This window comes from Leucoraja erinacea, chromosome 45, assembly GCF_028641065.1.
Source record: "Leucoraja erinacea ecotype New England chromosome 45, Leri_hhj_1, whole genome shotgun sequence".
NCBI classification, from domain to species: domain Eukaryota; kingdom Metazoa; phylum Chordata; class Chondrichthyes; order Rajiformes; family Rajidae; genus Leucoraja; species Leucoraja erinaceus.
Window position 1 is genome coordinate 734,528 of NC_073421.1, and position 26,053 is coordinate 760,580.

General features: G+C 49.0%; 1 protein-coding gene across 5 annotated transcripts in view; it reads left to right on the top strand.

The window, feature by feature from the left end:
* Window positions 1–26,053, top strand: part of pak1 (p21 protein (Cdc42/Rac)-activated kinase 1) — a 155,128-nt gene that overhangs the window by 123,113 nt on the left and 5,962 nt on the right. For all 5 annotated transcript variants that reach the window (XM_055664811.1, XM_055664810.1, XM_055664809.1 and 2 more), the window contains 7 exons: window positions 2,035–2,148; window positions 5,655–5,832; window positions 9,185–9,248; window positions 10,785–10,833; window positions 10,954–11,066; window positions 13,693–13,810; window positions 23,675–23,774. In XM_055664811.1, the coding sequence (XP_055520786.1) occupies window positions 2,035–2,148; window positions 5,655–5,832; window positions 9,185–9,248; window positions 10,785–10,833; window positions 10,954–11,066; window positions 13,693–13,810; window positions 23,675–23,774 (736 nt within the window). The remainder of the gene's footprint in view (window positions 1–2,034; window positions 2,149–5,654; window positions 5,833–9,184; window positions 9,249–10,784; window positions 10,834–10,953; window positions 11,067–13,692; window positions 13,811–23,674; window positions 23,775–26,053) is intronic.

A 26,053-nucleotide genomic window follows, 5' to 3' on the forward strand; every position in this document is an offset into this window, starting at 1 on the left:
TAGGAGACCAAAACTGTAAACAAAACTCCAGATGTGGTCTCACCAGGGCCCTATACAACTGCAGAAGAACCTCTTTACTCCTATACTGAAATCCTTTTGTTATGAAGGCCAACATTCCATTAGCTTTCTTCACTGCCTGCTGTACCTGCACGCCAACTTTCATTGACCGGTGTACAAGGACACCCAGGTCTCGCTGTACCTCCCCCTTACCTAACCTAACCCCATTGAGATAATAATCTGCCCCCTTGTTTATTCCACCAAAGTGGGTAACCTCACATCTACCGAAGATATACCTGAAGAAGGGTCCCGACCCGCAACGTCACCCATCCTTTTTCTCCAGAGATGCTGCTTGACCAACTGAGTTACGCCAGCACTTTGCACCTATCTTCTGAGTTTTAATGTGATGTTTTATTAACATTAAAGAAAGCACAAGCCTCGTCTCAGGCACTGAAAGATTCTCTTGAGGATACAGAGTGATTAGAATTTCACTAGGTTAATAATTCCATTAGTTGCAGTGACGAGGCACAAGCCTTTTAGTCAGAGCAAACGCAGCCTTCTGATTAACCACATTTCTATCCTCTTTGGAATAGCTGTTCATTTAGTCCTTCTTCCTCTGAAGATTAATAGAGACACAAGCGACTGCAGATGCTGAATTCCTGAGCAAAACGCAAAGCGTTGGAGGAATTCAGAGGGTCAGGCAACACCTGCGGAGCGAATGGACAGGTCGGGACCCTTCTTCAGACTGAGGAAATGTCCTAACCTGAATCATCGTCTATCAGATGCTGCCGGATCCACTAAGTTTCTCCAGCACCTGGTGTATTTTAGTCCAGTTCATTATTGTCCTTTTTAAAAGTTATAGATAAATCTACTACTTTGACTTTTAAAGGTAGATAGAAATGCTGGAGAAACTCAGCAGGTGAAGCAGCATCTGGAGCGAAGGAATAGGTGATGTTTCGTAAGTTTAATTGAACCAAAATGGGTTGAGTGAATTATTGAGGCCAGCTTTCATTTTCCAGACAAAAATATATGTAATCATAGTAATGGACAACAGAAGAAGGCCATTTGGCCCAGCGTTTCCATGCTAGTTAAATAAGAACCATTTAAATTAGACATAGTCATAGAAAATAGGTGCAGGAGGAGGCCATGTGGCCCTTCGAGCCAGCACTGCCATGCATTGTGATCATGGCTGATCATCCACAATCAGTAACCCGTGCCTGCCTTCTCCCCATATCCCTTGATTCCGCTGCTCTCTGGAGCTCTATCTAGCTATCTAAATCGATTCCACTTCTTGGGCATTAGCTTATAACCTTGTAGAGTGGTACATTTTTCTAGGTTGTAGATCATAGTAAAGAAATGGAAAGGCAAAATACTGAAAATCTGAAGAAGGGTCTCGACCCGAAACGTCACCTATCCACGTTCTCCACAGATGCTGCCTGACCCGCTGAGTTACTCCAGCACTCTGTGAAACGTCACCTATCCATGTTCTCCACAGATGCTGCCTGACCCGCTGAGTTACTACAGCACTGTGTGAAACGTCACCTATCCATGTTCTCCACAGATGCTGCCTGACCCTCTGAGTTACTCCAGCACTCTGTGAAACGTCACCTATCCATGTTCTCCACTGATGCTGCCTGGCCCGCTGAGTTATGGTGCAGCAGCATCTATGGAGCGAAGGAAATAGGCAACGTTTCGGGCCGAAACCCTTCTGGAAATAGGCAACGTTTCGGGCCGAAACCTGGAAGGGTTTCGGCCTGAAACGTTGCCTATTTCCTTAGCTCCATAGATGCTGCTGCACCCGCTGAGTTGCTCCAGCACTCTGTGAAACGTCACCTATCCATGTTCTCCACAGATGCTGCCTGACCCGCTGAGTTACTCCAGCACTCTGTGAAACGTCACCTATCCATGTTCTGCACAGATGCTGCCTGGCCCGCTGAGTTTCCCCGGCAATTTCTTGTGTCTTCATTGCATGAGTAAATGGATTCACAATTGTCACTGTGAGGTTAACCATGTTTTTAATCCTCTCGTTTCCTGAAGAGCACAAAGAATGTGTCGGAGTCGCCGGCTGTGCCTCCCGTGTCCGAGGACGATGATGAAGATGAAGGAATACCGCCGCCTGTCATAGCGCCGAGACCGGAGCACACCAAGTCGGTCAGTGTAGACTCTCGCCGTTACGGTTACTGAAACCAAAATAAATCTCCTGGCATGGTGGTGCAGCAGTACAGTTGCTGCCTTACAGCGCAAGAGACCGCAAATTTAATCCTGACTACGGGTGCTGTCTGTACGGAGTTTCAACCTTCTCCCCGTGACCTGCGTGGGTTTTTCACCGGGCGCTCCGGTTTCCTCCTCTGTTATGATTTATAACATTGTCCCGAGCGTGTCGTTATCTGATACTCTGGAGAGGCGAAATTAAGGGGAAAATCTTTGGAAGTACATATCATTTTCAAGCAATAGATTCCATCTTCTTCTTTCCGAGTCCATCTTGTTACAAATGTTGATATCGCTGTCATCGTCTCGGTCCTGAAAAGGACGCAAGCTTCCGGCGACAATGTGTAACCCATCGCTTGTTACAATAGATGATGGTGGGGTCAAGGATAAGAGTGTTCACGTCGCGACCCAGTTTCCGCCACCACGCACGAGAAGCACAAGACAAACACCATTGCGTGCAGCTGCCGAGAAGTGTGTTCAGCTTGGTTTTTGGTTCTGAGTTTCTTGGTCCTCCAAAATATTCCAAATGGAATTTAAACTGGAGGTGGTGAAGGGAGGACTTAAGCCAGAGAGGGTTATTGGGAATAAGAGCTACTTTAAATTTAGTTGCATCTGGTTGAACAGCTCTGGCTGAACAACTTCTAATCTTGTGTGTGGACTCGATAAGAAGAAGCATAGATAGATAGATTCATAGAAAGTAGGTGCAGGAGGAGGCCATTCAGCCCTTCGAGCCAGCATCACCATTCATTGCGATCATGGCTGATCGTCCTCAATCAATAACCCGTGCCTGCCTTCTTCCCATATCCCTTGACTCCACTAGCCCCTAGAGCTCTATCTAACTCCCTCTTAAATCCATCCAGTGACTTGGCCTCCACTGCCCTCTGTGGCAGGGAATTCCACAAATTCACAACTCTCTGGGTGAAAAAGTTTTTTCTCACCTCCGTCTTAAATGGCCTCCCCTTTATTCTCAGACTGTGGCCCCTGGTTCTGGACTCGCCCAACATTGGGAACATTTTTCCTGCATCTAGCTTGTCCAGTCCTTTTATAATTGTATATGTTTCTATAAGAACCCCCTCATCCTTCTAAACTCCAGTGAATACAAGCCTAGTCTTTTCAATCTTTCCTCATATGACAGTCCCGCCATCCCAGGGATCAATCTGGTGAACCTACGCTGCACTGCCTCAATCACAAGGATGTCCATCCTCAAATTAGGATTTAGATTTATGAGGAATTAGATGACGATGGTAGCAGAATTATCCCGGGATACTTCCAGTTTCCAGCCCCGCGACGTGGATGCGTCTGCGTCTGCCATAGATTCCATCATCCATGGAGATACCTATACAGGTGTGTTGTACCATGGCAAGTTCCAAAACAATAATAAGTTAGAAATTATAAAAGTCATGACGAACTCAGTGCCTACTTACAGCCGACACTGCACAATATTGGTGACGTCAGCTCAAACCCCTGGCAGAGTTCAGAGATCAGTATATCATTGTACAAGATGTGCTGTGTCCCAGCACAATTGCCACATATTTGAAGAATTGGCCTTTACATAGCCATGCCAGCAAGTAATACATCATCATAAATAGTGATTTTAAGTAGTTATTATCTACTGAGTATCTTTTCATCCATAACCGTAATTAAGAATTCTTGTGCCATTAATTAAATTGGGCTGTTATCACAGTTTAGTTTGTCTGAAGAAGAATCTCGACCCGAAACGTCGCCCATTCCTTCCCTCCAGCGATGTTGCCTGTCCTGCTGAGTTACTCCAGCATTTGTGTTTAAGAAGGAACTGCAGATGCTGGAAATTCAAAGGTAGACAAAAATGCTGGAGAAACTCAGCGGGTGCAGCAGCATCTGTGGAGCGAGGGTAATAGGCAACGTTTCGGCCTAGGGTTTCGTAAACTCATAAACACATCATGGGGGCCTATTTCCTTCGCTCTATAGATGCTGCCTCACCCGCTGAGTTTCTCCAGCATTTTTGTCTACCTTGGATATGAAGGGATATGGATTATATGTAGGTAGATAAGAGTTGGCATCAGACTGTGGGTCGAAGGGCCTGTCCCTGTACATTCTTAAAGGTCATAATTGTATCCACTCTATTGCTTCCTCTGGCAGCTCATTCCTGATACGTTCCATGTTTGTTGGACTTTGTTGTACATAAATTGGTTAATACATATACATTTGGACAAACTCAGCAGGGAATATGAAGAAGGGTCTCGACCCAAAACGTCACCTGTCCGTGTCCCCTAGAGATGCTACCTGACCTGCTGTGTTACTCAAGCACTCTGTGTGCTTTTTTACTTTAAACTAGAATCTGCACCTCCTCGTGGCTGGTACATTACATAAGTGACTATTCTCTGTGAGTTAAAAAGCCCACAAAACATATAAGACATCCTGAAGTGTTGACGGCTGTTATATAGTTACAATTCTGTTTTACTTCAATTATTTGTTTTAATCCCGAGGGCAGAATCTCATTCAAACTTACCGAACAGAGAGTGGTGAATCTCTGGAACTCTCTGCCGCAGAGGGTAGTCGAGGCCAGTTCATTGGCTATATTTAAGAGGGAGTTAGATGTGGCCCTTGTGGCTAAGGGGATCAGAGTGTATGGAGAGAAGGCAGGTACGGGATACTGAGTTGGATGATCAGCCATGATCATATTGAATGGCGGTGCAGGCTCGAAGGGCCGAATGGCCTACTCCTGCACCTAATTTCTATGTTTCTATGAACAGTGGAAGGCCTGGATAGAGTGGATGTGGAGAGGATGTTTCCACTGGTGGGATAGTCTAGGACCAGATGTACCTTTGGAATGGAGATGAGGAAGAATTTCTCTAGCCAGAGGGTGGTGAATGTGTGGAATTCATCGCCATAGACGGCTGCAGAGGCCAAGTCATTGGGTGTTTTTAAAGCGGAGGTCGACAGATTCTTGATTAGTGTGATGTCAAAGGTTTAGTTTAGTTTAGAGATACAGCACAGAAACAGGCCCTTCGGCCCACCGGGGCCACACCGACCAGTGATCCCCGCACATTAACACAATCCTACACACACTAGGGACAATTTTTACATTTACACCAAGCCAATTAACCTACAAACTGCACGTCTTTGGAATGTGGGAGGAAACCGAAGATCTCGGAGAAAACCCCACGCAGGTCACGGTGAGAACGTGCAAACTCCGTACAGGCAGCACCCGCAGTCGGGATCGAACGCGGGTCTCCGGCGCTGCATTCGCTGTAAGGCAGCGACTCTAGCGCTGTGCCACCGTGACCGCCTTTCTTTCCCTCTCAACCCTTACGGAAAGTGGGCAAGAGAATGGGGGTTGAGAGGGAAAGATAGATCCGCCATTACTAACAACATAATGGCGGTGTGGACTCGAAGGGCCGAATGGCCTAATTCTGCTCCTGTGATCCCTTGATTACCTCATGATGTACTGATTTGTTTCCTTCCCACAGATGTACACCCGGTCCGTGATAGATCCCATTCCCCTCCCACCCACCAAAGATGCAGCTACATCCCCCATCTCCTCGCCCTCCGACAACAGCACAACCCCTTCAACCACCTTGACCAGGAACGCAGAGAAACAGAGGAAGAAGACCAAAATGACGGACGAGGAGATATTGGAAAAATTGAGTAAGTGACTGTCCCTGATGGAAGATGTGAAGCAGGTTGGGGCAACTGGCCTTCAGCTGCTCTCATTCAATGAAACCTTATTGTCACATGTACCTAGGTACAGTCAAATTCTTTGTTTTGCATACAGCCCGGTAAAATCACACTAAGCACAGTCATAAATAAGTACAACAATACACTCACATGCACACGTGTTTGTGTGTATATATTATATTTATGCAGCGTAGGTTGACCAGATTGATCCCTGGGATGGTGGGACTGTCAGATGAGGAAAGATTGAAAAGACTAGGCTTGTATGCATTGGAGTTTAGAAGGATGAGGGGATATCTTATAGAAACATATAAAATTATAAAAGGACTGGACAAGCTAGATGCAGGAAACATGTTCCCAATGTTGGGCGGGTCCAGAACCAGGGGCCACAGTCTTAGAATAAAGGGAAGGTCATTTAAGACTGAGGTGAGAAAAAATATGTTCACCCAGAGAGTTGTGAATTTGTGGAATTCCCTGCCAAGATCAAGATACAAGAGGCCAAGTCACTGGATGGATTTAAGAGAGAGTTGATAGAGCTCTGGGGGCCGTTTGGAGTCAAGGGATATATGGGGAATTACAAACAAATAGCACGGGTTATTGATAGGGAACAACAGCCATGATCACAATGAATGGCGGTGCTGGCTCGAAGGGCCGAATGGCCTCCCCTGCACCTATTTTCTATGCTCGTATGAATATATGTACTAGTGTGTGTGTGTGTGTGTATTTACGTGCATGAGTGAATACATACATGCATTAACCACATAAAACAAACAAAACCGGTACCCCCAAGTCTGATCTTATACCCCTGTCCCACGGTACGAGTTCTTTCCAAGAGGTCTCCCAAGTTTGCCCTGATTCGAACTCGGAGATTTACGGTAATGGCCGCTCATCGGTACTCGGGGCTCTCGTGGACATTTTTCATCCTGTTGAAAAATCTTCACCAGTCTTCCGCAGTACATTCAGTATAATGTGGATAAATGTGAGGTTATCCTTTTGACCCGGCAAAAACGGGAAAGCCGACTATTATCTAAATGGTGCCGATTGGGAAAGGGGGAGATGCAGCGAGACCTGGGTGTCATGGTACACCAGTCATTGAAGGTAGGCATGCAGGTGCAGCAGGCAGTAAAGAAAGCGAATGGTATGTTAGCTTTCATTGCAAAAGGATTTGAGTATAGGAGCAGAGAGGTTCTACTGCAGTTGGACGGGTCTTGGTGAGACCACACCTGAGTATTGCGTACAGTTTTGGTCTCCAAATCTGAGGAAGGACATTATTGCCATAGAGGGAGTGAAGAGACGGTTCACCATACTGATTCCTGGGATGTCAGAACTTTCTTATGAAGAAAGACTGGATAGACTTGGTTTATACTCGCTAGAATTTAGGAGATTGAGGGGGGATCTTATAGAAACTTACAAAATGCTTAAGGGGTTGGACAGGCTAGATGCAGGAAGATTGTTCCCGATGTTGGGGAAGTCCAGGACAAGGGGTCACAGCTTAAGGATAAGGGGGAAATCCTTTAAAACCGAGATGCGAAAAAACTTTTTTCACACAGAGAGTGTATTTACGTGAATCTCTGGAACTCTCTGCCACAGAGGGTAGTTGAGGCCAGTTCATTGGCTATATTTAAGAGGGATCTTAGATGTGTCCCTTGTAGTAAGGGGATCAGGGGTTCTCCCAAGAGAAGGCAGGATTCGGGATACTGAGTTGGATGATCACGCCATGATCATATTCGAATGGCGGTACAGGGCTCTCGAAGGGCCGAATGGCCTACTCCTGCAAAAATTTCCATGTTTCCCGTGCTTACCTGCCGTTAGTGAGTCTTCCCGAGTACCTGCCGTTAGCGTTACGAGTCCCTAAGAGACGTCCCCGAGCTCCGACGTACCCGCTACGTTCATTCTCCGTGCTTACCACGAATTTGATTTTTTTTAAACGCGGGAGAGCTCTTGGAATGAACACGTACCGTGGGACAGGGCTGCAAGTTTGCAGCTTATTTGGAGGTTGTAGTGTTTAATAGCCTGATTGCCGTAGGGAAGAAACTGTTTCTGATCCTAGACATTTGTTTTTGGGCTTCCTAAGCATGCAGGTTCAGCAGGCAGTGAAGAGAGTGAAAGGTGTAGCAGGGACTGGCAGGAGTCCTGCCCAATACGAAGCAGACATACGTTGTGTGCACGAGATATGTTTGTTCTCTCCAATACAGCTCCCTACTCCTCCAATGTCACGGGCATTGCCTGGCCTTCAATACCATCTCAGGTACCGACCCCGTGACTAGCGCCTCCCACACCGAGACACCGCCCTCCAGAGCTGAGGGTTTGTTGTGCCTTCATAACAAGAGGAGTACAAGAGCAAAGAGGTCCTTCTGCAGTTGTACAGGGCCCAAGTGAGACCACACCTGGAATATTGTGTGCAGTTTGGATCTCCTAATTTGAGGAAGGACATACTTGCTATTGAGGGAGTGCAGCGTAGGTTCTCCAGGTTAATTCCCGGAATGGCGGGACTGTCACATTGCAAGAATGGAGCGGCTGGGCTTGTACACTCTGGAGTTTAGAAGGATGAGAGGGAATCTTATTGAAACATATAAGATTATTAAGGGTTTGGACACGCTAGAGACAGGAAACATGTTCCCGATGTTGGGGGAGTCCAGAACCAGGGGCCACAGTTTAAGAATAAGGAGTAAGCCATTTAGAACGGAGACGAGGAAAAACATTTTCACAAAGAGGATTGTGATTCTGTGGAATTCTCTGCCTCAGAAGGCGGTGGAGGCCAGTTCTCTGAATGCTTTCAAGAGAGAGCTAGATAGGGCTCTTAAAGATAGCGGAGTCAGGGAGAGAAGGCAGGAACGGGGTACTGATTGTGGATGATCAGCCATGATCACATTGAATGGCGGTGCTGGCTTGAAGGGCCGAATGGCCTACTCCTGCCCCTATGTCTATTGTCTAAGTCCATGGGCAGTTTGTAAAACTCACAGTGGTAGAGTTGCTGCCTCACAGCGCCAGAGACCCGGGTTTGATCCTGACCACGGGTGCTGTCTGTACGGAGTTTGTATGTTCTCCCTGTGACCTGCGTGGGTTTTCTCCGGGTGCTCCAGTTTCCTTCTACACTCCAAAGACGTACAGGTTTGTAGGTTAATGGCTTCTGTAAATTGCCTCTAGTGTGTAGGATAGAACTAGTATTATGTATGGTTTTATCTGATATGATGCAAAACAAATCATTCCACTATGCCTTGCTCGCTCGGTACATGTGACACTAGACCCTTTTTAGAAGTTTACCGTGTTAATTTAAAACAAACATGAATCAACTAAACCTTTCCCTTGTCTGCTGTTCCCACAGGAAGTATAGTAACTGTGGGTGATCCAAAGAAGAAGTACTCGAGATTTGAGAAGATTGGACAGGGGTTAGTAAAGCATTATGTGATATTGGGAAATTCTGTAATCTATTGTGTTTCATCTTGCTGTGGAGTTGGCCTGGAAGCTCTTCATGGGACTAGAGCTGGTAGTTCATGGAGCTGTTGTGAGTCTGCCAGCAGCCCACAGTCTCAGGGTCCATCTGTCCATCCCCACCCCTCTTCGAAACATGGAAAGTAGGTGCAGGAGGAGGCCATTTGGCCCTTCGAGCCAGCGCCGCCATTCATTGTGATCATGGCTGATCGTCCTCTATCAATAACCCGTGCCTGCCTTCTCCCCATATCCCTTGACTCCACTAGCCCCATGAGCTCTATCTAACTCTCTCTTAAATCCATCCAGTGACTTGGCCTCCACTGCCCTCTGTGGCAGGGAATTCCATAAAATCACAATTCTCTGGGTGAAAACGTTTTTTCTCACCTTAGTCTTAAATGACCTCCCCTTTATTCTAAAACTGTGGGCCCTGGTTCTGGACTCGCCCAACATTGGGAACAGTTTTCTATCCTGTCCAGTCCTTTTATAATTTTATATGTTTCTATAAGATCCCCCCTCATCCTTCTAAACTCCGGTAAATATATTTTCTAGATATCCCCCCCCCATCACCACCTCCCACTGAAGGAGTATCTTGACCCAAAATGGCACCTATCCATGCCCTCACCAAGTGCTGCCTGACCCGTTGAGCACTTTGTATTTTGCTCCATCTGTCCCATGTTTACTGTATTTAGGCCCACTGATTGTATCTTGTTACTGTAGTCCACAAGCTGTAATGTTTGACACTGTTCACATGTTCTGATGGTTGTCAGCAGACTCAAGGGCCTGTCCCACTTGGGAGTCATTTGCATGTCATTTACGTGACGTCATTTACGTGTCACAACGCACGCGTGGTACGTGGTGACGTAGGCAGTGACGCGTGGTCACGTGCGGCGCCCCCAGGATATTGGGAGTGACAAAATCTTCGTGCTCCACCTGCGTGAAGCGCAAACAATGCCCAAGTGGGACGGGCCCTAAACTTGTCACACAAGACTTCATTGGATATTTGTAACCACTTGGGCCCTACTGCTTTAAAGTGATTTGTGTGAATGGATTCTTGAACAAAACATGTGAAAGGTCTACTCAAAACCTTTTGGGCCAAAGCTCGCGAACGGGACTAGCTTTGACGGGACATCTCGGTCAGTATTATCGAACTGGGCCGAAGAGACTGTCTCCGTGATGTTCAACTCCGTGGGTGCAACAGAGCAGCAGTGGGTAGTGCGCCAGTGGCCTCCGGCTCGATGCCGAACGCGGGTTCTGCCAGTACGGAGTTTGCACATAGGGTTTCCTCCAGGTGCTTCCTCCCAAATCCCAAAGGCATGCGGATTTGTAGAGGAATTGGCCTCTAATTTTCCCACAGTGCTTGGGGCAGGGATGAGAAAGTGGGATAACTGGTGTGAACGGGTGATCAAGAGTTGGCGTGGACCCGCTAGTGGGTCGGGCTTGGTTCTACACTGTATGTCTAAACTATACTGAGACTATATGTCCTTCACCAACAGGGCTTCAGGCACAGTGTATACAGCCATTGATGTGGCCACTGGTCAAGAGGTATGTGTGTTTAAAACAATCAAACACATCTCCAGCGTGAATGTGCCCAACAGATTTTGAAGCCTACCTGCTTTATTCCGAGACTTTTGAAGTACCTGTACTTTATTATTTTATTCTCAGGTTGCAATCAAACAGATGAATTTACAACAGCAACCCAAGAAAGAATTGATTATTAATGAAATTCTGGTTATGAGGGAAAATAAAAATCCAAATATTGTTAATTATTTAGACAGGTGAGTAACCAGTGTGAGTATGTGGTGTGCTTGGTACATTGACTTCTCTACAACATGTGGTCATGATATGATGCATCATTCCCTGTAACTTGCCTGTGGGATAGTAGTGAGGGGTCTGGATAGATAGAACATGGAGCGGCACAGTGGCACAACGATAGAATGTTGCCTCAAAGCACCAGAGTCCCCGGTTCAATCCTGACCTCAGGTGCACGTTCTCCTCGTGACCATGTGGGTTTCCTCCAGGTGCTCTGGCTTCCGCCCACATCCCAAAGATGGTATAGTGGGATACTGGTGATCGTTGGTTGGTGTAGGCTCGGTTTTTCCATGCTGTATGTTTCGATCAGTCATCCAGCAACACAATGTGGAAGCAGGCCCTTCGACCCAATATGCCCACACTGACCAACATGCCCCATGTACACCAGCCCCACCTGCCTGCTTTTGGCCCATATCCCTCTAAACCAGTGGTTCCCAACGTGGGGCAATTTGATTTTTAAGGGGGGCAATTGAGCATGACTGAGGCTTTATTTGCTGTTTTCATACGAGACAATCCACAAATATTTCAATATTCTAATATAGAAATGTTCTCTCTCTTTATTCCCTGTGAATACTCTTTTATTATCATATTTATCATTATTATTACTTTAATACCACCTTTTTCTTTTTTTTTTTACAGTTTTTTTAGTAATTTCTTGCTCAGAACTTTAACTGTCTTTTGTTTATTTCATTTTTCTTTTTCATGGATGCCATGTTCTTTTGAAGCTTGTTCAATAATATAACATATGGTTATATGGTTATATTAAACCAAGGCATTGGCATTTTAAGCTTCTTCAGCTGAAACGGAGTTCAATTTTTTAAATGATAAGAATTATATATCACCACATGGGGGGCATCAGGATTTTAGAGATGATTAGGTGGGGCATGGCCAAAAAAAAGGTTGGGAACCACTGCTCTAATGTACCTGTCTAAATGTTTCCCACACATTGATATTAGACCTGCCTCAATGACCTCCTCCGGCAGCTTGTTCCATACACCCACTGCCCTTTCTGTAAAAAAATAAGTTACCTCTCAGGTTCCCATTAAATCTCCCCCACCCCCCCTCACCTTAAACCTAGGTCCTCTGGTTCTCGATTCCCCGTACTCTGACCAGAAGACTTTTGTTCGTTTACCCGATCTATGCCCCTCATGATTTTGTCCACCTCTATAGGATCATCCCTCATGCTCCTGCGCTCCATGGAGTAAAGCCCTCGCTTGCTCAACTTCTCCACATATCTCAGGGATGCAACTTCTCCACATATCTCAGGGATGCTGCCTGACCCGCTGGGTTACTTTGAGACTTTGAGTCCTTTTGTCAACCAGCATCTGCAGTTCCTTGTTCCTACGGGCGGTCACTGTGGCACAGCGGTAGAGTTGCTGCCTTACAGCAAATGCAGCGCCGGAGACCCAGGTTCGATAGTGACTACGGCTGCTGTCTGTGCGGGGTTTGCACGTTCTTCCCGCGACCTGTGTGGGTTTTCTCCGAGATCTTCGGTTTCCTCCCACACTGGAAGGCGGGGGGCTCGACCAGGGTTGGGCTGGGTGTCTGGGGGATCTGGGTGGACCATATCCAGATGACACGCTGCATCGTCCTTGGCTTGTTCCTCGAACACATGTGTGTTCTTGGCTGTGAGCGTCAAACAAGGAATCAAAGATCATTCATTACATATTGAAATAATATCTGCACATTTCACATATAAAATAAAAAACTATTTTGAATGGAAGCACGTTATGGGTTTGTAATTATTAAGCATTGTCATCTATTACAAATGTAACATTTTGTCTGAAGAAGGGTCTCAACCCAATGCCTTCTCTCCAGAGATGCTGCCTGTCCCGCTGAGTTACTCCAGCTTTTAGTGTCGATCTTCGGGTTAAACCAGCATCTGCAGCTCCTTCCTACACATAACATTTTACATGATTAAAGGCAACGTTTTGGTCCACTTTGCTTGTTCGAGCTGCCAGCGTGCGTATTGCACTTAGTCCCACGACCCTTGCTATTCCCAGCCCTTGAAAAAATATTGATTACAAATTCATCACCATTAAAAAACCACCATGGTTTCCAGCCTCCAGCAGTGTTACCTGCCGATATTCTCTGTCCAAGAAGACATCTTTTTCAAAGGGTTTCTTCTAATTCCTGAAGGGGGGAGTGCCGGCCCGAAATGTCACCGTTCCATGTTTTCCAGCGATGTTGCCTGACCCGCTGAGTTACTCCAGCATTTTGTGCCCCTTCTAATTCTCTCCCTTGGTGAGGGCGATACACTTCTGACCTGGAGTAACAGAACTGAGGGGCAGCACGGTGGTAGAGTTGCTGCCCGACAGCGCTAGAGATCTGGGGTCTTCAAGGATAGTCCGCGGGGTTTTATTTGACGGTGGCTCCGATTTCTTCCCACACTCCAAAGATTAGCAGGTTTGTAGGTTAATTGGCTTCGGTAAAATTGTCCCAGGAGCGTAGGATGGCGCCGGCATACGGGATGATCGGCGGTCAGCGTGGACACGGTTTCTGCGCTGTATCTCTAAAGTAAAGGACATAATATCCATGTTGTCTGTGAAGATTTTAAGACCATTCCGTTCACTTGGCTTTGCTTCCCTCTAGCTACCTCGTGGGCGATGAGTTATGGGTGGTTATGGAGTACCTGGCAGGTGGATCGCTGACCGACGTGGTCACAGAGACCTGCATGGATGAAGGACAAATAGCAGCAGTGTGTAGAGAGGTGAGTCTTCAGGGTGAAGCAAAAGACTCCATGACTCTTTCACTAGGCGAGCCTCTAGCGCAGGTGAGCTTCTGAAATATGGTCACGGTGCTACAAATGGGTGGTGGACAAACAAGGGGAAATATCACACAAAACACAAAGGAATGAAGGATTTTCAGTATTAATCCTAATAAATATTAATGGGATTGAAGGCTTTGTGGCCAAGTTTGCAGATGATACGAAAATAGGTGGAGGGGCACGTGGTGTAGAGAAAGCAGGGACACTGCAGAAGGACTTGGACATGTTGGGAGAGCGCAGAGGAGTGGCTGATGAAATACAGTGCAGCAAAGTGTGGAGTCATGCATTTTGGTAGCAGGAATAAAGGCGTGGATTCTTTTCTAAATGGGGAGAGAATGCAGAAATGGGAGGAAGGGACTTGGAAGTGAGTGCTGGTGCAGGATTCCCAAAAGGTTTATCTGCAAATCGAATCGGTATAAAAGAATGCAAATGCATTTATTTCAAAAGGGCTTGTATACAAAAACAGGGATGTAATGTTGGGGCTCTATAAGGCGCTGGTCAGGCCACATTTGGAATATCGTGAGCAAGTTTGGGCCCCATATCTGAGGAAGGATGTGCCGGCTCTGGAGAGGGTCCAGAGGAGGTTTACAAGAATGATCCCAGGAATGAGTGGGTTAACATATGATGAGCGTTTGTCGGCACTGGGCCTGTACTCGCTGGAGTTTAGAAGAACGAGGGGGAACCTCATTGAAACTTACAGAATCGTGAAAGGCTTGGATAAGTGGACGTGGGGAGGATGTTTCCACTAGTGAGAGAGTCCAGGACTAGAGGTCACAGCCTCAGAATTAAAGGTCGTTCTTTTAGGAAGGTGAAGAAGAATTTCTTTAGTCAGAGGGTGGTGAATATGTGGAATTAATTGCCACAGAAGGCTGTGGAGGCCAAGTCAGTGGATGTTTTTAAGAGATAGATAGATTCTTGATTAGTACAGGTGTCAGAAATTATGGGGAGAAGGCAGGAGAATGGAGTTAGGAGGGAGAGATGGATCAGCCATGATTGAATGGCGGAGTAGACTTGATGGGCCAAATGGCCTAATTCTACTCTTATTCCTTATGACCTTATGAAGGAACTCAAAGGGTCTGGCAGCAGGAGTCCAAAGTGTTTAATTGTCAAATGTATCAACAACAAATCAACGGAAGGTTTAAGGGCCTGTCCCACTTGCACCACCTAATTCACAACCTTTTTTACTGGTGGACATTTTTCATCGGGCTAGAAATACGCCCCGACCTACTTGATGCCACGAGTGCCTACGACTAGCATCACGACCTACCTACGACCTCGTGACGACCATGCTGCGAGTATGAGTCAAGCGCAAACTCGGCAGAGGTCGTGAATTAAGTTGTGAAAGTGAAAAATCGCCTAAGTGGGCCAGGCCCTTAACTTGCAGCAGCATAATACTCTATATAGGTAAAAGGGCGGTATGGTGGCACAGCAGTAGAGTTACTGCCTTACAGTGCCAGAGACCCGGGTTCAATCCTGACCTCGGGTGTTGTCTGTACAGTGTTTGTACGTTCTCCCCGTGACCTGCGTGGATTTTCCCCACACTGCGAAGACGTACAGGTTTGAATTTTCCCCAGTGTGTAGGATAGTCGGTCGGCACGGACATGGTGGGCCGAAGGGCCTGTTTCCACGTTATATCCCAAAAAACAAAAAATATAAGGAACAAAAGTTGAATAAATGATTAACAATAATAATACATAGAAACCCAAAGTCCTTAGTGCAACCAAAGACAGTCCATAGATGTTCATAGCTGAGTTGTGTACTGTTCAAGAGCTTAAGAAGTTATTCTTGACCTTGGAGATTATGGTCTTCAGACTCCTGTACCTTCTTCCTGAAAGTTGGAGTGAAATGAGAGTGTGGTTAGATGTGGGTCTTTGATATTAGCTACATATATTTGAGGCACCATCTCCTACAGATAGTGCCAGACAGCATCTCCCCCTCCCAGCAGGCAAATGACATAGCAGTGTGAAAACGCACACCTCCACATTCAGGGACAGTTTCTTCCCAGCTGTTATCAGGCAACTGACCCATCCTATCACAACTAGCGAGCAGTGCTGAACTACTATCTACTTCATCAGTGACCCGCGGACTATCCTTGATCGGCCTTTGCTGGCTTAACCTGGCACTAAACATTATTCCCTTGTGGTGTATCTATACATTGTAATCGTGCATCGTCTTTCTACTGACTGCAACGTACACAACAAAGCCTTTCACTGTACCTCGGTACGGGTGACACTAAACTAAACTGAACTATAGAATCCTTGACTGGTGGAGGTCAAGGCATTGGGTATGTTTAAAGGAGATTGATGGGTTCAAGATAAGAGCGTCAAAGATTACTGGGAGAAGGCATGAGAATGAGGTTTAGAGGGAAGAATAGGTCAGCCATGATCGAATGGCGGAGCCGACTTGATGGGCTGAATGGCCTCATTTTGCTCATGTGTCTTATGGTGCGAAGGAGAGAGTACAGAATGTGGGTGTGATGAGACGGCCAATTAGTTTCCTTTTCTGTCAGCATTCCTAATTCTATGAAAATTCATCCCCCTCTTCCCACATCCCCCACATGTCTTTCTGACTGCACTGTGTTTGAATTGGCATCTTTCAACTCGTCTCCATTCCTGTTCTCCTGCACACTGCTTCACAGGTTCATCCTGGGAAACTGTCACAGTTCATCAGTTTCAATTAGTGAGTCCCCAGACCGAGCTGCCTTCTGTCTTCACACTGTAAAGCTGAGGAAACCTGTTATCCTTCCAAAGAACGCTGACGTAACTGGGCGCCATTCACTGCTGCCCTGCTTTCCGTAAATAGACAGCTAGTCCATATGTTACAGGAGCAGAATTGGGCCATTCGGCCCATTAAGTCTACTCTGCCACTCATTGGAAGGAAATGGATGAATTTGATCAACTGCTTACTGCCTCCATTCTGATTTGAAGTATGCATTTATTATGAGGAATTGATAGTTTAGTTTAGAGATACAGCAATCGTCCCACACACTGGCACTGTCCCACACACTGGCACTGTCCCACACACTGGCACTGTCCCCCACACTGGCACTGTCCCACACACTGGCACTGTCCCCCACACTGGCACTGTCCCCCACACTGGCACTGTCCCCCACACACACTGGCACTGTCCCACACACACTGGCACTGTCCCCCACACTGGCACTGTCCCCCACACACTGGCACTGTCCCACACACACTGGCACTGTCCCACACACTCACACTGTCCCACACACTGGCACTGTCCCACACACACTGGCACTGTCCCGCACACTGGCACTGTCCCACACACTGGCACTGTCCCGCACACTGGCACAGTCCCCCACACTGGCACTGTCCCCCACACACTGGCACTGTCCCACACACACTGGCACTGTCCCACACACACTGGCACTGTCCCGCACACTGGCACTGTCCCGCACACTGGCACTGTCCCACACACTGGCACTGTCCCACACACACTGGCACTGTCCCGCACACTGGCACTGTCCCACACACACTGGCACTGTCCCCCACACTGGCACTGTCCCCCACACTGGCACTGTCCCGCACACTGGCACTGTCCCACACACACTGGCACTGTCCCACACACACTGGCACTGTCCCACACACACTGGCACTGTCCCACACACACTGGCACTGTCCCCCACACACTGGCACTGTCCCACACACACTGGCACTGTCCCACACACTGGCACTGTCCCGCACACTGGCACTGTCCCGCACACTGACACTGTCCCACACACACTGGCACTGTCCCGCACACTGGCACTGTCCCACACACTGGCACTGTCCCGCACACTGGCACTGTCCCGCACACTGGCACTGTCCCACACACACTGGCACTGTCCCACACACACTGGCACTGTCCCACACACTGGCACTGTCCCACACACACTGGCACTGTCCCCCACACTGGCACTGTCCCACACACACTGGCACTGTCCCACACACACTGGCACTGTCCCACACACACACTGGCACTGTCCCGCACACTGGCACTGTCCCACACACTGGCACTGTCCCGCACACTGGCACTGTCCCGCACACTGGCACTGTCCCGCACACTGGCACTGTCCCACACACACTGGCACTGTCCCCCACACTGGCACTGTCCCACACACACTGGCACTGTCCCACACACACTGGCACTGTCCCACACACTGGCACTGTCCCACACACACTGGCACTGTCCCACACACACACTGGCACTGTCCCACACACACTGGCACTGTCCCACACACTGGCACTGTCCCCCACACTGGCACTGTCCCACACACACTGGCACTGTCCCACACACACTGGCACTGTCCCACACACACTGGCACTGTCCCACACACTGGCACTGTCCCCCACACACTGGCACTGTCCCACACACACTGGCACTGTCCCCCACACTGGCACTGTCCCACACACACTGGCACTGTCCCACACACACTGGCACTGTCCCCCACACACACTGGCACTGTCCCCCACACACTGGCACTGTCCCACACACACTGGCACTGTCCCACACACTGGCACTGTCCCCACACACTGGCACTGTCCCGCACACTGGCACTGTCCCCGCACACTGGCACTGTCCCGCACACTGGCACTGTCCCGCACACTGGCACTGTCCCGCACACTGGCACTGTCCCGCACACTGGCACTGTCCCGCACACTGGCACTGTCCCGCACACTGGCACTGTCCCCCCACACTGGCACTGTCCCCCACACTGGCACTGTCCCCCACACTGGCACTGTCCCGCACACTGGGCACTGTCCCGCACACTGGCACTGTCCCGCACACTGGCACTGTCCCACACACTGGCACTGTCCCACACACTGGCACTGTCCCCCACACACTGACACTGTCCCACACACACTGGCACTGTCCCGCACACTGGCACTGTCCCACACACACTGGCACTGTCCCCCACACTGGCACTGTCCCACACACACTGGCACTGTCCCACACACACTGGCACTGTCCCCCACACTGGCACTGTCCCACACACACTGGCACTGTCCCCACACACACTGGCACTGTCCCACACACACACTGGCACTGTCCCACACACACTGGCATTGTCCCACACACACTGGCACTGTCCCGCACACTGGCACTGTCCCACACACTGGCACTGTCCCGCACACTGGCACTGTCCCGCACACTGGCACTGTCCCGCACACTGGCACTGTCCCACACACACTGGCACTGTCCCACACACTGGCACTGTCCCACACACACTGGCACTGTCCCCCACACACTGACACTGTCCCACACACACTGGCACTGTCCCACACACTGGCACTGTCCCGCACACTGGCACTGTCCCGCACACTGGCACTGTCCCCCACACTGGCACTGTCCCACACACACTGGCACTGTCCCACACACACTGGCACTGTCCCACACACTGGCACTGTCCCACACACACTGGCACTGTCCCACACACACTGGCACTGTCCCGCACACACTGGCACTGTCCCGCACACACTGGCACTGTCCCGCACACACTGGCACTGTCCCCCCACACACTGGCACTGTCCCGCACACTGGCACTGTCCCGCACACTGGCACTGTCCCCCACACACTGGCACTGTCCCGCACACTGGCACTGTCCCCCACACTGGCACCGTCCCACACACACTGGCACCGTCCCGCACACACTGGCACCGTCCCGCACACTGGCACCGTCCCCCACACTGGCACTGTCCCACACACACTGGCACTGTCCCACACACACTGGCACTGTCCCACATACACTGGCACTGTCCCGCACACTGGCACTGTCCCGCACACTGGCACTGTCCCACACACTGGCACTGTCCCACACACTGGCACTGTCCCACACACTGGCACTGTCCCACACACTGGCACTGTCCCACACACTGGCACTGTCCCACACACACTGGCACTGTCCCACACACTGGCACTGTCCCACACACACTGGCACTGTCCCACACACACTGGCACTGTCACACACACTGGCACTGTCCCACACACACTGGCACTGTCACACACACACTGGCACTGTCCCACACACTGGCACTGTCCCACACACACTGGCACTGTCACACACACTGGCACTGTCCCGCACACACACTGGCACTGTCCCACACACACTGGCACTGTCCCCCACACTGGCACTGTCCCCCACACTGGCACTGTCCCCCACACTGGCACTGTCCCCCACACTGGCACTGTCCCACACACTGGCACTGTCCCCCACACTGGCACTGTCCCCCACACTGGCACTGGTCCCCCCACACACTGGCACTGTCCCACACACTGGCACTGTCCCCCACACTGGCACTGTCCCACACACTGGCACTGTCCCACACACACTGGCACTGTCCCACACACACTGGCACTGTCCCACACACTGGCACTGTCCCACACACTGGCACTGTCCCACACACTGGCACTGTCCCACACACTGGCACTGTCCCACACACACTGGCACTGTCCCACACACTGGCGCTGTCCCACACACTGGCACTGTCCCACACACTGGCACTGTCCCACACACACTGGCACTGTCACACACACACTGGCACTGTCCCACACACACACTGGCACTGTCACACACACTGGCACTGTCCCACACACACTGACACTGTCCCACACACTGGCACTGTCCCACACACACTGGCACTGTCCCCCACACTGGCACTGTCCCCCACACTGGCACTGTCCCACACACACTGGCACTGTCCCCCACACTGGCACTGTCCCGCACACACTGGCACTGTCCCCCACACTGGCACTGTCCCACACACTGGCACTGTCCCCCACACTGGCACTGTCCCACACACACTGGCACTGTCCCACACACACTGGCACTGTCACACACACTGGCACTGTCCCACACACACTGACACTGTCCCACACACTGGCACTGTCCCACACACACTGGCACTGTCCCCCACACTGGCACTGTCCCCCACACTGGCACTGTCCCACACACACTGGCACTGTCCCCCACACTGGCACTGTCCCGCACACACTGGCACTGTCCCCCACACTGGCACTGTCCCACACACTGGCACTGTCCCACACACTGGCACTGTCCCACACACTAGCACTATTCCACCCTATAACCGTAATTAAACATTCTTGTGCCATTAAGTAAACCGGGCTGTTACCAAACTGATCACAGTTTAAGTTTAGAGATACAGCGCGAAAAACAGGCCTTTCGGCCCACTGAGTGTGTGCTGACCAGTGATCTAGCACTAGCACTATCCCACACACTGGGGACACTTTACCGAAGTCAATCAACCTACAAACCTGTACGTCTTTGGAGTGTGGGAGGAAACCGGAGCACCCGGAGAAATCCCACGCAGGTCACGGGGAGAACGTACAAACTCCGTACAAACAGCACTCGTAGTCAGAATGGAATCCGGATCACTGGCTCTGCGAACAGCAACTGTACTGCTCAAAGTGCTGGGGTTACTCAGTGGGTCAGGCAGCATCTCAGGAGAATATGGATAGGTGACATTTCAAGTCGGGACCCTTCTTCGCACTGATCATTTTATTTATTATATTGATTATCCAGAAAGCTCCTCCATGAAGAAGCAGGAGTAATTCAGTGCTGGAGTAATTCAGTAGGTGAAGCAGCATCTCTGGAGAACATGGATAGGTGACGTTTTTTTGGGTCAGGACCCTTCTTCAGACCTTAATGAATTGAAATTTCTATGTAGTCCCTTCAGTTTTGATAGGCAGCAATTTTCCTCATAAACCCGTGCAAACCCCTTTATGCACCTCCCGAACCCCACGATATCCGATTCCTCCTTTCCTGTCCGACATGCTAAAATTGGGAATCAAAACCCTTTTCTTTTGTACAGTCATGGCATCACCATTAGGTGTCACTGGTAGACAGACTGATGAAACAGCCAGAGCTACAGGTGAAATTCGGAAAGGCATGGATAGTTCACGCTGCAGGAATGTCCCCTATCCATGTTCTCCGGAGATGCTGCCTGACCCACTGAGTTACTCCAGCACTTTGTCTTTCCATGGCGAGCCAGCATCTGCAGTGCAGATATTATTTATTGTAGTGATAAATATAGGCAGTCACCAGACTGCGCAAGGCTTTAGACTGTAGAGATACAGCACGGAAACAAGCCTTACGGTCCAGCGAAGCTGTGCTGATCAGCCACACCAATGCTATCCTGCACACCAGGGATCATTTATAATCATTTATAAGCCAATTAACCTACAAACCTGTGTCTTTGGAGTGTGGGAGAAAACCGGGGCACCCGTAGAAAACACACGCCGGAGTCACGGGGAGAACGTGCAAACTCCGCACCTGTAGTCGAGATCAAACCCATGTCTCTGGCGTGGTGAGGCAGCAACTCTACCGCTGCACCCCATTCTGATCCTAACAGCAGGATCGCGACCCGTTCTGATCCAAAGACCAGGATCGTGACACAAAACATCACCCGTCCATGATCTATCGAGACCCGTCTGAAGAAGGGTTTTGGCCCGAAAAGTTGCCTATTGCCTTCTCTCCATAGATGCTGCTGCACCCGCTGAGTTTCTCCAGCACTTTTGTCTACCATGATCTATCGAGATACTGCCTGACCCGCAGGGTTAATCCAGCACATTTGTCTTTTTTCATCTTCCAAAAAATTGTCTATTTACAAATCTTCTAAAGTTACAAAAATCAATTTCCTACAGCTACCCACCTCTTATACTCCACGGGCACTTGCCATAATTCTTTTAATTCATTTAAAAATATTCCTGCCACTACCTATAATTGAACTAATGGACTATTTACTCTATTCATTCATTGATAAATACCATGAAATATTATTACTAGTTTGAAATCCGCTTCTAGGGAAGTTAAGTGAATTTTGAATTTTCACAGGCCAAGACACCAATGAGCCAGAGAGCCCTTGTATGACATGTAGTAGATCATTTGTACACTGCGGCAACAATGAGCATTGGAGATAGTGACAAAGTAATCATGTTCTTGATGCTGGGGGGGGAGGAGGTTTCTTCAGTTTGAAGAAGGGTCTCGAACCGAAACGTCACCTATTCCTTTGCTCCATAGATGCTGCCTCACCCGCTGAGTTTCTCCAGCATTTTTATCCACCTTCTTATGTTCTTGATGATGTTGGTAAATTGCACTCGCCGATTACTAATTCATTGTGATCATGGCTGATCGTCCCCAATCAGTACCCCGTTCCTGCCTTCACCCCATATCCCTTGATTCCACTCGCCCCTAGAGCTCTATCTAACTCTCTCTTAAATCCATCCAGTGACTTGGCCTCCACTGCCCTCTGTGGCAGGGAATTCCACAAATTCACAACTATCTGGGTGAAAAAGTTTTTTCTCACCTCAGTCTTAAATGGCCTCCCCTTTATTCTAAGACTGTGGCCCCTGTTTCTGTACACGCCCAACATTGGGAACATGGTTGGCACCAGGAGAATGAGCCTTAACACACACACAAACACACACACACACACACACACACACACACACACACACACACACACACACACACACACACACACACACACACACACACACACACACACACACACAGCGCATTCAGAAGATGCCTCGCATCCATGTTCCCCACTGTGACATGGCTTCAGCTCCAGATTGCAGATTACAGCAGGGTTTTTTTTCTTCCGTCTGAAGAAGGGTCCCGACCCAAAATGTCACCCATCCTTTTTCTCCACAGGTCTGCTGCCTGAACCGCTGAGTTAATCCAGCACTTTGTGTCCATCTTCAGCATAAACCAGCATCTCCAGTTCTTTGTTTCCGCTCTGTGCTTCTTTTTTTTAAGTGCTTTCTCTGTTCTCTCGTTTGTTCCAGTGTTTACAAGCCCTGGAGTTCCTGCACTCAAACCAGGTCATTCACAGGGACATCAAAAGTGACAACATTCTGCTGGGGATGGACGGATCTGTCAAGCTAAGTACGTGTGCAATTCTGCCCTGCTGTGCTTATCTAACCAAAGTAAGATTTGTGGCTCACCTTCTGTAGAGTAAAGGGTATGTCCCACAATACAAGTTTACCCAAGAGCTCATCCGAGTTAAAAAAAAATCGGGAAACTCGGGAGAACTCTTGAAACACAGAAACATAGAAACTAGTGCAGGAGTAGGCCATTCGGCCCTTCGAGCCTGCACCGCCATTCAATATGATCATGGCTGATCATCCAACTCGGTATCCCGTACCTGCCTTCTCTCCATACCCCCTGATCCCTTTAGCCACAAGGGCCACATCTAACTCCCTCTTAAATATAGCCAATGAACTGTGGCCTCAACTTCTGTGACAGAGAATTCCAGAGAATTCCAGTGGGACAGGCCCTTTAGGCCAATGTTTGACTGTGATTAACATTCTCGGAGAGCTTGACAAGGTGCATGCTTAAAGCCTAGAGCATGGTTGTCTGAAGATGGGTCCCGACCCAAATCGTTGCCAATCCATGTTCTCCAGAGATGCAACCTGACCCGCTGCATTGCTCCGGCAATTTGTCTTTTTTTCTGGGCGCTAAAGCCCTTCGCTAAAGAGTCCAGACCAAGAGCCAGTGTCTCGGAATAGGGAGTTGACCATTTTAGTTCTAAAAAGAAATGTTGATAAGTGCTAGGAGCGCAATTAGGCCATTCGGCCCATCAAGTCTACTCCGTCATTCAATCATGGCTGATCTATCTTTCCCTCTCAAACCCCATTCTCCTGCCTTCTCCCCATAACCCCTGACACCTGCACTAATCAAGAATCAGTACATTTATTCTCCCTAGGAATCGTATATTTTAAAATTAGTTTAGAGATATAGTATAGAAACAACCCCTTAAACCCCTGCCCCACGGTACGAGTTCATTCCAAGAGCTCTCCCGAGTTTGCCCTGATTCAAACTCGGAGATTTATGGTAATGGCCACTCGTCGGTACTCGGGGCTCTCGTGGACATTTTTCAACATGTTGAAAAATCTTCACCAGTCTTCCCGTGCTTACCTGCCGTTAGCGAATCTTCCCGAGTACCTGCCGTTAGCGTTACGAGTCGCTAAGAGACGTCCCCGAGCTCCGACGTACCCGCTACGTTCATTCTCCGTGCTTACCACGAGTTTGATTATTTTTTAAACTCGGGAGAGCTCTTGGAATGAACTCGTACCGTGGGACAGGGCTTTCAGCATGGAAACAGTTCAACAAGTCCATGCCGACCATCGATCACCCGTTCACCACACTAGTTCTATGCCCTCCGTAGCATCCACTCCCCTCACACCAGAGACAATTAATCTACAAACCCGCACGTTTTGGGGAGGTGGGAGCGGAACCAGAGCACATGGAGAACACCCTTGAGGAGAACATGCAAGCTCCACACAGACAGCGCTGGAGGTTAATATCTAGCCCAGGTGTCTGGCTCTGTGAGGCAGCAACTCTACCAGCTGCCCCCCACTGTGCCGGCCAAGTGTACATGTGAGGTAGAAGGATCAGAGAGGAGTCAATGGGAAATGGGATTGATCTGACAGCTCACAGAGAGTGGATGGGCTGAATGGCCTACATAAGTCATGAGAATCCAGAGCACTCTCAGCACTGTGGAACTCAGACATCATCATCATCTCATGTTTGCTCGGGCGTAGTCAAACGGTCATGTGAAGCTTAGAAAACAAAACATTTTATAAATATAGCGCCTGATTTATCGAATGCCAGTGACAAACCATTAATCCTCACCTATTTTGGGAGGTGGCAGACTTACTTTATGTTCTGTTTTATTTTTAGTACCTACGACTTATCCAATCAATTCAACAAATTCTGGATCAGCCTAAATGTTTTATACCAGAGTCCAGGATAGAGAGAGAAGGAAATAACACTAGTAAGCATGAGATGGACACTAAATGCTGCAGTAACTCAGCGGGTCAGACAGCACCTGTGGAGAAATAGGATGGGTGACCCTACTTCAGACTGGGTCTGGCACCCATACGCTTTCTCCAGATAGGCTGCCTGATCTGCTGAGTTACTCCAGCACTGTTGGTCATAAGGGATAGGAGCAGAATTAGGCCTTTCGGCCCATCAAGTCTACTCCACTATTCAACCATGGCTGATCTATTCTCCCCATAACCCTTGACACCCGTAATAATCAAGAATCTTATCTATCTCTGCCATAGAAATATCCATTGACGGCCTCCACAGCCCCGTCTATGGCAATGAATCCCACAGATTCACCACCCTCTGACTAAAGAAATTCCTCCTCATTTCCTTCC